Source organism: Schistocerca serialis, chromosome 4, assembly GCF_023864345.2.
Source record: "Schistocerca serialis cubense isolate TAMUIC-IGC-003099 chromosome 4, iqSchSeri2.2, whole genome shotgun sequence".
NCBI classification, from domain to species: Eukaryota; Metazoa; Arthropoda; class Insecta; order Orthoptera; family Acrididae; genus Schistocerca; species Schistocerca serialis.
In genome coordinates, this window is record NC_064641.1 from 244,285,380 (window position 1) to 244,298,971 (window position 13,592).

The 13,592-nt window shown below is 40.3% G+C and overlaps 1 protein-coding gene across 1 annotated transcript in view; it reads left to right on the plus strand.

Moving 5' to 3' along the window:
- The first annotated feature begins 1,106 nt into the window (after positions 1-1,106).
- Positions 1,107-13,592, plus strand: part of LOC126473640 (attractin) — a 293,725-nt gene continuing 281,239 nt past the window's right edge. The window contains exons 1-2 of the mRNA XM_050100828.1: positions 1,107-1,358; positions 9,925-10,128. Of these exons, the coding sequence (XP_049956785.1) occupies positions 1,120-1,358; positions 9,925-10,128 (443 nt within the window). The 5' untranslated portion in view covers positions 1,107-1,119. The remainder of the gene's footprint in view (positions 1,359-9,924; positions 10,129-13,592) is intronic.

Consider the following 13,592-nt stretch of genomic DNA (forward strand, 5'->3'; position numbering starts at 1 on the left):
AGCGAATAGCAGAGAAAGGAGAAATCAAAACAAAAACAAAAAAAAAATATTCCTTCACATTTTCAGCGAAAATTTTGTGCCTTATTAATCTCAACATGCTTGCATTAAACCTCTGTTAAAATATGACTGTACTGAAGTGGACAATGTCCATAAGAATATATAAATCGAATTTTTTTAAATGTGCAAATTTTATGTGCAGAACTGCTTTACTATATTTTAACAACCTGTAGCAGCTTAGTTTGGGTAGATTAAATACACTGTTCTGCACAATGCGTAGATTTACACATGTGCAATGGGAGTAAAAACATACAAATTAAATTCGATTACAGAAAAATAATACACAAAACAATAATATGTGCAGACTACACAGTGTAAGAGAGCGAAGCAGCGGGCCTTACTCTAGTGAATCTACAAAACAGATATAAGCAACCCCTGTAGGACCGGTATGTACAATATTTTTTAAGTATAATTATTATTACACTTATTTTTTAGGTTTGCTAAAGCCATCATTGTGATGGCTCCAAGCAAACAAAATGTAAATAAATAAATCATTTGCTAGTAACTTCCATTCATGGCGTTTTCCCCATCAAACAAGGCACACACGTTATAAAAATGTTCCCTCTAAAAGTATTCCAAAGCAGTGCTTAGTTTGCCGATCTCTCCTTTAGAACCACCTTGCGTCTGATGACCAATGAAGACACCATGGATTCGCTTAACAAAAAGGAACATTTCTCGGGATAACATGTGAAAACGACTAAAGCACTGAAATTACACCAGCTCTAAATCTAAGTAGATAATGAGTCCCCCGTTGATTTTACGATAGTTTCAATTCCATGAACCTTAAGTAAGATCTTATATCCCGCAGGAAATGTTCTCACTATGAAATTCAATTTTTATTGTGTATAGACGTCTTCTAAGCTGTGCCACATCTCGTTCCACGTTTTGTAGTCATAAACCATTACGAAATTCGTTGTACGTTGGCAATATTAGCAATACAGACTACAGAGACATTGCACTTTGTTTTGAGATTTACATTAAAGATCGTTGGAGGATACTGATTTTTAACGGGTTCGTAGTGGCACAGCTATTTACATCTATGGCAGAAATGTTGGTTGCAAGATGGCAGCGGCTTTGCAGATGTTTTTATTCCTGTTTAAGTCGAAATATCGCCGAAAATGTGTTTTTACGAGTGGAGTGTTTAGTATGATTGTAGTGTACTCAAGTGTATTTAATTTAGCTTCGAGTACAAACTGTACTGGTGCACAGTGTGTGAACGGGGAATGTGTGAATGGCACAGGTTGTGTTTGTTTTGATGGGTGGCAAGGACCTTCCTGTCAATTTTGTGGAGGAAAAGTGCGGTAAGAATAGAGAAAGTGCTTATTAATAACGAAATAGTGTAACTTATATATGCTTATCCTCTGCCTTCTTGCTTCTCATGCAACAAGTATAGGTGTGTAAATGATTGCAAAACTAGGTCTGTAATACGTGTAGGCTAACATAAATTTACACTGGAATTGTAGTAAGCAACTAGGAGAGTGTGTCATTTATATCCGTAAGAAAGCAGATGGCGTGATCGTTTTTTATAGTTTTTTCCTTTATCTATAGCCTTTAGGACATAGTGTTGTCACTATTTGTTTCGTTCAAGAAAACTCACATTTAAAGTGTTTTAGGGCGGCAAATTTCGGAAAAAAGTATGTATTAAAAATAGCAGTTATCTACTTTTGTTGTTTACTTATCAGTGGTATAAGGGATGTGTGATTACATGTTATTGACCTACATTATTTACATTGTGAGGTGAATATCAAAGTTTATGTATAAGGACAAATGATTGACCTTAACACGTCCCAGTATTGTTAGAAGTATAATTCCCGCGAAAAGTAATATACAGAAAAGGAATGTGCTGAATCTAGTTGACATATTTTAATTGTTATCAACTGTTTGGTCACCGCTATTTTTGCTGGTAACAAACATTACAGTGGTTAATGGTATCTCCAGACATGAGCATGTGTGTCCTCTTCAAAGATTAGTCTCATGGTCGCGTTAATATTAAGTTCTGTGCACTAAGTGCCATCTGTGTAATTTCATAAATTTTCATTTTCTTTGGCTAAATACACCAAGCTGTATCCTAAGATTACCAGTTGGCGAAAAAAATGCTCTGATGGTACCTTTAGATAAATATATTTTTCATATCCCCCAATTGATCTGTGGAAAAAGTATATCCAGGTTTTCGTTTTGTGTGTGTGTGTGTGTGTGTGTGTGTGTGTGTGTGTGTGTGTGTGTGTGTATCAGTATATTGTTTGCATTCTTCCCCTTAATCCTTAACTCAGTGACATATGATGAGTGGCAGTCTCTATCAAGAAGATAGACTGCAACGAGGAGTGGAGTAGTTTTTTTCCTTGCACTGTGCTGGCGTTACCTGTGTATTTCATGCTTTATATGAAGTATCTGTGAAATGGAAATGACATGTAATTAATGGACTCTTAAAGATTTTGCTTAAGTTAGGATTGTGTCTCTCAGTTGTTGAGCACCATTTCCTAGATTCAGAGGTCTTGAGTTCATTCCTCAGTCAGTCGACTGGCATTTTTATCTGTCACTCATCACTTGTTTCATCTCTGGAAATGTTTGTTAATGTGGAAAATACTGTGTGGCATTGTGAACCGAAGACCATGTTAAACTTTAGGTCCTCCTATAACTGGCTGGCTAAGTGAGTTCAAAGGTCTGAGGAAGGCAATGCCACACCACTCCAATAGGACAGTGCCTAATACTGTGGTGCTCAAACCAACTTTCACATTGCTGATAGTTTAACTATTTTATGAAGTAAATAAACAGCACATCATTTGTCTACATAATGGCAATGACAATGCTACATACATTGTTATTGTTTGCATATCAGCAAGATTGTCAGTGGCCAGACACAAAGTAATAGAGGCCCAAAGCTTTTCAGGTTGTTACCAGTTCATAACATAGCAGAAAAGTAATGTTTACAGGAATTGGTAGCCTTTTTAAAGTGTGTCACAGTGACCTTAAGCTTCATTGGTAGAGTACTATTGCAGTGTGCATCTTAATCTGTTAATCAGATAGGCCTACAATAGTAATGAGTATATGCTTTATGAAAAATCTGCACCCACAGAATCATTTTCAGAATTGACCTAGTTATGTTTAAGCTGTTATAAAGGTAACAAAGTAAAGCTGACATCTTTACTGTGACATGTTATTCTACATCTATTCCAAAGCTGTAAAGTGACAGTTACTTGTGCAGACATGACTCATCTATTCTTCCTTGGTGTTCTTTTCTTTTGGGTATATATTTTGATATGTCTATGCGAATCTAATGTGTCTGTTCAAGAACTATTACTGATAGTGTTAACTGTGTATGTGCTGTGTTGTATTATTTTATCATCCTCATTAATTATGAAATTGCCAAGTATCCCTCTTCAGTATAGGCCCTAGCCCTCATTGTTTTTGATTTGACTCTCCGAATTATTAGTTTCCAGAAAAGTATTGTTTTTTAAGTTTTTAATATTTAATACTAAAAATTGAACAATATTATATATTACATGGAAGGACGTGCTCGTGCTAAGCATTTTATATCATAAACTTTTTCTTTGGCATATTAGAGTCTCGTTGTAATTAATCGCTGATTTTAAAGTGTATTCTTAACAGTTTTGAAGATAGAGAAATTATCCAAAGCATGCTTTATGGAAAATGACTCTAAGACTTCATGACAGACTTTAAAGATGAGGCTGCAGAATATCCACTCCATCAAGTCTGATGTGTTTGTATTTTGTACTATAGGCCTGTTTTTGTATTATAGGTCATATCTGAGTTATTTGCACATTACAAGTGACCACTTTAGTAAGTAATGGAAAAATTCCATACAGGGTTGAAAATTGACCGCATTACAGACAAGATGTTGTATAGTAATCATGCTAAGAGAAAAGCAATGGAGATTAGCATTGCTTTTATTGTATCAGGGACACACATCAGACTAACAAAAAGACAAACTAAGGAAATATTTCTCTGTTTTTCTTGCGATAGATGACCTTGGCAATGGCCTGATAGAAGATGAGTGGACGTCATGAAAAAGGTTGTGCATACTTCCAGATGTAAAGTTTAAGATCATGGGATTTGAAGACCAGCCAAAGTTACCTATTGCATCCAACTGATCTGTGGTGCATCCTGAGGCCTGGTTCAGGTAGAAAGGTGACAATTTGGTTGTGAGTTGGTGAAACCAACACATGTGAAACCAGAAAATCTGGTTGTGGCAAGAGATTGACAGATAGTTAAGCCTAATTTTTACTTCTGTGCCACATTGAAAAATGCTGGGAGGGTCCAATACACAACATTTACATTGAAGAGTTAAGAAAGGGTTTTATTCAGCAGTGAATGAAAGAATGACTGATAATAGTGTACATACCCAAAAGTGTTTTGCATTAAGGTGCTAATAATTAGTCACTAAAAAAATTGAAGCTTTGGGTTGGATGGTGATTCTCACTTGGAAAATTTAGTTGGGTCAACTGAAGCGTCCGATCCCAACCGTCGGCTTTGACACATGACGTAAGGCTGTTGTGGTGTGTGATGTCATGACGGTGCGGAATTTAGTTTTTGAGAGTGGCATGTTTGTAGGTGTCATGGTGGTATGATTTGTGGTGTTCTCTGGTGGTGTGTTAGGTGACGTTTCTGGTTTAGTTTGCATGTGTGGCATTTTTATAGGTGGCGTATTGTTGCGGTCAGTGGTTATGGGGTTCATTTGCGTGATAGCATTGCACGTGTGTGTTATCAGGACTGTGCTTTCAGCGGAATATTTTTCAGTGAGTTAATGATTTTAGCTTTGTTATTTCGACGTTATTGTAGTTTTTTTTCTGTTCATCCTGTGTGAATTTTGGTACATTGCTTTTTTTATGTCTTTGGTAGGTATGGACATGACTGACAAGGTCAACAGTTTTCGGTTGTTGGCGATGATGGGGGACAGTGCATTGTCTCTAGTAAAATTCCTTCAACTCTTCGGATTTTTGGATGGAGTCGTGAAGTGTTCAGTATGTGGTGAAGAAATGAGGCTTACTAAAGTTCCGGCGTCTCGGACCAGGGATGGCTGTATGGGGAGATGTCGTAAGGATAACAGGTCAAGGGAAGTGTTAGATTCTAATTTTGTTGGTTTGTTGTGTTTTTTGAGGTAGTGATGATTGTGGACGTGGCTGTAGTTTTGGGTTTCATGATTTGGTGTCAGTAGTTTCTGTTGACCTATATAGGTCAAGGGAAGTGTTATTTGTGGGATTGGGGGTTGATTTTGAGCTATATAGGTCAAGGGATGTGTTCAATTCCAATGTGTGGGTTCGGGAGCTGCTGTTGAGCTATATAGGTCAAGGGAAGTGTCCGATTCCAGAGAATATTGTGTTTAGTGGAATTTGGGGAGTTTTGTGTTGTCTGGTTTTTTTGTCGTTTTGTGTGATTAGGTATGGTGGTGTGTGTCTAAATTTGTTTATATTTACTTTGTCTCCACCCAAAAACCCCCAATTTCCCACACTTGCCCCGTTAGTTTCATTACGTTTTTTGTGGAACGTGTGTGTGTTTGTTTTTCAATGTATTTTCGTGTTTGTGGTCATGTTTACGTGATGATGTCAGTGGCGCCATATTGGAGTTGTAGTGTATGGTCGTTTCCGCCATATTTGTGATGTCATGGGTCAAAGCAGACGGGTGGAATTGGATGCTTCTATATTTCCATTTAGTTAATAAGATAATTAATAATCTGGTTTTGAGTGTGTCTGGCACAAATTTTCAGTGTGAAAGGAAGTTTCAAGGTTTGTGTATGTGGGAAGAAAGGAAAGGCTGATGATCTGTAATTAAACTTTCTTTTAACATAATTAGAGGTGGAACACAAAGCAATTAGGATAGGGATGGGGAAGGAAGACAGCCAGTCCCATCATTCACTTTCATATGAGCAGTTCACTCGCTCATTTATACATTTTTTTAATGATGGCACTGATGCATGGCATCGATTCCATGAGAATCCAGAAGTCTTTAAGAGCATCTGAAGAGATGTTCATAAATGAAGGTCGGCCATATCTGTATCCAGTATGCACTTTTTGCTTGAAAGCATGGTGTGTTCAAAGAATTACAGTCAGTTTTTTGGGGAGGAGGGGGAGCAGGATGTTGTTACTAAATGATAGAGAGTTCTTCAAACTGTTTTGACCTTGTTTGAGATTTATGAAATGAAGGACTGTATTGATGAACGTGCTAGCAAGTAAATGTTATTGGCTCGTGAGGTTTTCATTGTCCTTCTACTGTGTTTTATGTGTGCACCAACGTGTGATTCATTCATTAGTCCAGCTGAGAATTTTTCTTGTTTTCAACATTCATTGGCATTTTTGTTATAGCCATACTGAACCTTAGTCCCATGTGTCATGCTTTGAGTAGATGTGTGTAAAAGTGCAAAGCTGTAGATGTGGTACTCCTTAGGGAGGAGATGATTTTTGATGGTGCGGCTGCTTACCAACTGCTGTTTTCGCAGCTTTGATGGCCAGTGATCTTTTGCATTAGAGTCCAGCTACCCACTGTTAAAATACTCCTTGACATGTGTTTGCCCAAGTCTATCGACTTTGAAGGCAACTGTTTTCACTCAACAAAAAAAGAAATTGGAGCTTATAGAATATGTGTATTATTATGTAATATTAATTATGTGAAAGAAATTTGTGGGAGCACCAAAGCATTCCAAAGGATTGGAAAAAGGCACATGTTAAGTCATGTTTTCAAGTTTGTTCTGAGGACAGATGGGCGGATCACTAGATCTATACAGGGTGTTCGACTATTACAGGTACAAATGAAAGTGGGAGTGGAAGTATCAAATAATCGTAAATAAACATGGGTCCGGAAACTAGTGGATTCCCCGATACAACATATGCTCAAGTACAGTTGTGCCAACCTTCTAACATTGTTAATTTCTAAGGCGACATTCATTTCGAAACATCACAAGTGAGATGCAAATTACAAAGTGATATGCTGCCCTTGCTTGATTTTATTATCGTTCCAGATACCAAAGTACTGGTAGATAATGTTTTGATAAGTATATCAGTTATGCTCCATCTCAAATAAACTTGATGTCGATGGGTGTTACATCCATTCTTCCTTCCTTAGTTCAGTTCGTCAACATCTCTGTGATGTTCTCCCGTGGATCAGACAGACCTATATGTCCATTAGTGCTGCCCTTCTCTGTATGCATTCAGTATCCCCTCTTAGACATATTTGGTACGGGTCCGGCACACTTCATCAACATTCTAGGATGAATTCGATGAGTGATTAGTTAGCAATCTCCTTTGTAGACTAGCTGCATTTTTCTTAGTATTATACCAGTAAACTGAAATCTGCTACCTGCTCTGCCCATGAGTGAGGCCATGCGATCATGCCATTTCATGTCCCTACAAAGGATAACATCCAGGTATTTGTACAGTTTACTGATTCCATTTGTGACTCATTGATAGTGTTGTTATAGGATACCACAGCTTTTCATTTTGTGAAGAGATCGGGATCTGACTGAAAATTTGTCAAGATTTTTTAGACTTTAGTTCATAGTTGATAACTGCATCATCTGTGAAAAGTCTGAGGTTACCGTTAATATTGTCTGCAATGTTGTTAATGTAAGGGGCTTTCAAAAAGAAACAAGCCGGAGTCTGGAATCTGCAAACCAGTGACAGGAGATTAATATAGTGGCGTGTGTAACGAGGTGTGTTTCCGACCAGAGCATGGAAGTTCACAGCCCGTTGCTAGAGGGCATGCGTGCACATCACATGACTATACAGAGCTAGCAGCAGCATGCGTCAATCATCCAACGTTGCCAGTCACATTGCAAACAGTGACATGGAGGCCTCAAAAGAAGAGCAAAGAGGTGTTCGTTTTCTGACAGCGGAAGGAGTAGGGGGAACGGACATTCATCAACAGATGTGAAAAGTGTATGGCGACCATTGCATGTCCCTTGCAAGGGTCAAGGCATGACACAAGCGTTTCAGGGAAGGATGGGTGTCGTTAGCCGATGATGCATGATCTGGAGCACCATACTGCATTACCATGACATCGCCCAGCTGGTGGATGCACTCATTACTCAGGACAACTGAGTGACAGTGAAAGCTGTAGCTGCCATGGACGGATTGAGCGTCGGAAGTGTTCACATCATCATGAAGGAACAACTGCACATGCGCGAAGTGTTTGCCCAATCGGGGCCCCCACAGTCTTCAACCACACCAGGAAGCATGTCAGTGGCCCACTCTCTTGCTCATCTGCAGCACTATGCTTGGGAAGGGAATGCGTTCCTAGCACGAGTGGTCGCCAGAAGTGAGTCGTGGTGTCATCGCTTCGAAACGGACTCAAAACAACAAAGTCTCCAGAGGAAGCATCCAAGGTTACCACCAACAAAAAAAGCCAAGGCCATCCACATGAGTGCAGGAAAGGTTATGCTGACGTTCGTCTTCGACCAAGATGGCCCTCTTCTGATTCACTTCCTGCAGCATGGGACAACAGTGAATGCCCAGCATTTCTCGCAAACCTTGACCACCCTTTGCCAAGTGATCAAATCAAACCGACCAGGCAATGTCACCCATGGGGTCATTCTGCTCCACAACAATGCAAAGCCTCATATGGCCAACACAGTCGCGGCACTCCTGCATAAATTCAAATTGGAGGTTCTCGGCCACTCTCCATACAGTCTGGACCTCTCTCCCTGTGATTATGCCATTTTTGGTCCCCTTAAAAAGGCTCTGAGGGGCAAACGATTCACCTCGGACGACGATGTCCAACTGTGTGTGTGGAACTGGTTAACATCACTGCCCCGGGAATTTTATGAGACAGCCGTTCACTGCCTTGTGGCACAGTGGGACAAGTGTCTCAACAGCCAGGGTCAATACTTCTAACATACAGGTACTGGTTTCTGTAATTATGCCTCGGCTCATTTCTTTTTTAATGCCCCTTATATATAACATGAAGAGCGAGGGACCCAACACTCTTCCCTGAAGTACACCCGAAGTTATGTCTACATCTGTGGATGACTCTCCATCCAAGATAACTAGCTGTATCCTTCTCACAAAAGAAATCCTCAATCGAGTCACAAATTTCACTTGATAGCAAACATAATTGTACTTTTGACAATAATCATAGGTGTGGCATTGAGGCTGATGCTCTTCAGAAATCAAGAAATACTACGTCTTACCTGACTGCCTTGATTCATGGCTTACAGTATATCATCTGAGAAAAGTGAGAGTTTGGTTTCGTATGATTTGTTTTTGTTGTGCATGAGTAACTGTTAACAGTCCTAGAGCAAATATGTCAGGTAGAGTCAAACAGTAGCTAGCTTACTCTTGCATAAATCTTGCGATCTCATGATGGAAACATACATAAATTCAAATAAATATGGAGGCCTATCAATAGTAGGTTCTCTGGTGGACAACTTGCAAATTGAGAAGGAAAGGAGATGATAGTGGTACCTGTGACACACTTTCTCTATAAGGTGACTTGGGGAGTAGGGGTTTAGAGGTAGATTTATATTAGCAGCAGCTCATGCCTAAGTGTTGAAGGAATTGTTCTTCCTAGGATTAGTCTGTGAATGAATTGGGAAGAAACCTTAATGAAGGTGCAAAAAATACCTTCTGTCACATCATTTATAATGGACTGTGTTAGATATAGAGCAGGGGAGGGAGAGAAAGATAGTGAGAAGAGTTGTCTGTCATTGACATTTGCTTCCTTTTGTATTTTTCATATTACTACTCCCCCTCTCCCTCCCCTCTCCCCCTTACTTGTTTCTGCTCGTGGTCCTTGGTTACTAAAGCTGTGTTGTAGCATTGTTCATTGTTTGTCTTTACAATAGTTGTTCATACAGAAAACATTACTTGTTTATTGAAATAATAATTTAACTTAGTTATGCTTGTTGGAATTTATTTTTAGATTACCAGACACATCAGGTCATATACATGATGGTCATGGAAATTACTCAATTGATGTGAAATGTAGTTGGCTTGTAGATGCAGGTGGTATACCCAATACCACAATCCGATTGCATCTCGAGGAGTTTGCCACTGAATGCGGCTGGGATCATTTGTATATATTTGATGGTGACAGTGTCGATGCGCCCTTGCTTGCTGTGTTCAGGTAAGTATTCTCTGCAATAGTGTAGAGTGTAACTCTCAGTGCTGAGGACAAGAATGAAATATGAGAAGATTAATTATCGATTGACTTATTTTTAATTGTTTATGTCTGTGGCTACAAGCTGTAGGTGAGGATGATTGGCTCTTCAGAGAATGGTTACAATGAAGTGAAGAGACTGTTTCTTCCATTTATTAATAGATTTGTTTTTCTGTCTCAGTTGTAATGACAATTTGGGCTATTGGTGTCTAGTTTTGAACATGTCCATTCTTTATGCAAGTTCCTACTACACACAGTTATCTGTTAGACATTAGAGGAATGTAAATGAAATATTTGAAGGGCGCCATCTTACGCACTTCAGCATAGCATTAGTATGCTTAGTCTTTGGATTCTTGTTCATGGATAATATGGAGATAAAATGGAACATAAGTTGTTCCACAGATTAACAGTGTGAACCTGAGGAAGTCTTCTAATTTGTCGACAAATGAGGCTGCTGCTGAAGCAATGCCAATAGTCAGGCAAAGCATGAAAATATACACTTTGTCTTAAAATTACAAGCAAATAAGAACAAAGTGAAGGCAGAACTGGACAGAAAAAGTCTTTCAAAAAGCATGGAAAGGCAGTTATTGGTCATCTCCTGTTAGATGACAGTGTGCAGAAACAGCATACCCTCTTGTGCTCACGTTTTCTTTCTTCATTTCTGTTGGGTGAGCATTGTTGGGAAGATCCACATGCACGGTTACTGCTTAGCATTTTTTCAAACTTGTCCAGCGGTGTTTGGCCACCAGAATAGAGGTTAAGATACTTGAGAATGTTTGCTATTAATTTTATTTCTTTAATTTGTTTCACTTATGCTGGGTTTTGTACTCTTACCTGGAGTGCACCTGTGCTCTAGGGCTAACATCTTTAACTAGTAATCAAAAGTCTGGGGTTTGAGCTTTGCACTGCTTAAATTTCGAATAAAAATCGTCACCATTGGCAGCCAGAGACTTTGGGTATAAGAAGTCACCCTCATTCTGCCGGCAGCCTTTTCAAAAAGGGCAGAGGAGGGGACAGAGGTTCAGCGCATTCTTTTCGCCTTGGGGTGGGAAACTGCCCCCAAGGGCGGAAGAATCAGCTATGATCAATGGCATCAGGATGCAGAAAGCAATGGGAAAAAAATGCATGAAAGACACACTTATGTGTATCCACATGACACATGGCTTGTAATTGAAAAAAGAGTCATGATCTCTTCATTGGCATAAGCTTCCAGACTAGTCCCCTATTCAGATGTCTGGGAGGGGCTGCCGAAGGGGAATTGATCATGAGAAAATGGTAGAATAATCAACAAAAGAGTAACGTTCTGTGAGTCAGGATGTTGAATGTTAGACGTTTGAAAGTGGTAGGGAAACTAGAAGACCTGAAAAAGGGAAATGCAATGGCTCATTAGAGATATAGTGGGGGTCAGTGAAGTAACTTGGAAAGAAGACAAGGATTTCTGGTTAGACAAGTATAGAGTAATGTCAACAGGAGCATAAAATGGTATAAGGAGAGTAGAATTCATCATGAATAGGAAGGTTGGGCAAAGTGTGAACAGTTCAGTGAAAGGGTTGTTCTCATCAGAATGAACAGCAAACCAACACCATCAACAATAGTTCACTCCCCAAGAGGCTCACTGCTCTTTGGCAGGTTCATTATTGGCTAACTCGGCCCCCCCCAGCCTTTGCAGCACCTTTTCCCTTCTGTGCTGCATGTCTAGCCTCCTGCTGTTCTTTTTCCCCTCCCTTGGGGAACATGTCTGGCATGTTTGGGGAAATGTGTTCTGCACTTTCAGTGGTTGATGTCAGAAAAGTATCTACAGTGTTTTTTGTTACTTTTGTCTTTCTTCATTCTTCTTCCCCTATCCTTCCTCCACCTTCCAGCCCATGCGTATAACGCATAACAGGTGACTGGGTAATGCATAATTCCTAGCTCTGGGTTGACAGGTAGGGTTCTCATGTACTCTCTGGTACAGGCCAGGCCCAGGGAGGGGTGACTGCCTGAGCTATCTACCTTCCCAAATTGCCAGTTGTCCCACTGTCAGATGTGTGGGAGGTGTGACCTGAGTTTGAACAATCACCTAAGATGGATGCGCCCCCTTCTGAAGGAGTCTCCCAGTTGGAAGGAGTGTGCCATCGGAGACATTGGCAGTCATGGGGGATTTTCTTGCAATGAGCCAGTCACCTTCTTTATAGTCAACGTCTATGAAACGTAAATGGAATGAGGCAGATGATTCAAAGACACTCCCAGCTGCACCACGGTTCCTCATGGTTTCACATAGTGAAAACTGTCAGTCCTTTGCTTCAGTAAATTAGTTTATTATTGAGAAAGGTGTTGATGCAAATGCTTGCCCTGTGAAATCCTGCGCTTGTTTATGCAATGGGACTTTGGTTTTTGTAGACCACTTCCGATTCTCAAGCACAACTGATTGCAGCTTCTCTCCTCCACGACTATCCGGTTCATGTCAAATGCTGAGTTCTACCCATGATGTAAATTTACACTAGGCTGCTCGATGGTCTGACTGAGACAGAAATCCAAACATACCTCTCTGATCTGGGTGTCATTGCAGACCATTGGGTGATGAAAATGGTAGGTGTCTCCGTAGTGCCTACAAGCAATCTTTTTCTCACTTTTGATAGAGTGATACCTCCGTCAAAGATCAAAGCAGGTTGTGAAATTATCACCATCAGGCTGTACATTCCAAACCCGATGTGCTGCTACCAGTGTCATCATTACAACCACACTCGAGTGCCCTGTCGACACCTGGCCAAATATATCACCTATTGTAGGGATGTTTACTAGTGTGATTGTCCAACACCTCCTCCCCGCTGTGTCAACTGCAATGGTGACCATGCCACTGCCGTCAGAGATTGTCCCATGTATCTTGATGAGTGGGCTGTCCAGGAGATCCAGCTGAAGGAAGAAGTGCCTTACCCGGTCGCTCGCAAGTTCTTGGCTAGTTGAAAACCCTTCGTTTTACAATTCAACACTGTGGTTGTAAAATCGCCTAGTGTTACGGTAGCTGCCCCATCTCCTCCAACTGTGCAACAAGCCAAAAGACTTTTGCCTCAGAGGGCAAAGTCACCCGTTACACAACCAGCAGGCCAGAACGGACATGGAGTGTAGCCATGTATGGAAGTGAAACATGGACGATAAATAGTTTAGACAAGAAGAGAATAGAAGCTTTCGAAATGTGGTGCTACAGAAGAATGCTGAAGATTAGATGGGTAGATCACATAACTAATGAGGAGGTATTGAATAGAATTGGGGAGAAGAGGAGTTTGTGGCACAACTTGACTAGAAGAGGGGATTGGTTGGTAGGACATGTTCTGAGGCATCAAGGGATCACCAATTTAGTACTGGAGGGCAGTGTGGAGGGTAAAAATCATAGAGGAAGACCAAGAGATGAATACACTAAGCAGATTCAGAAGAATGTAGGCTGCAGTGGGTAC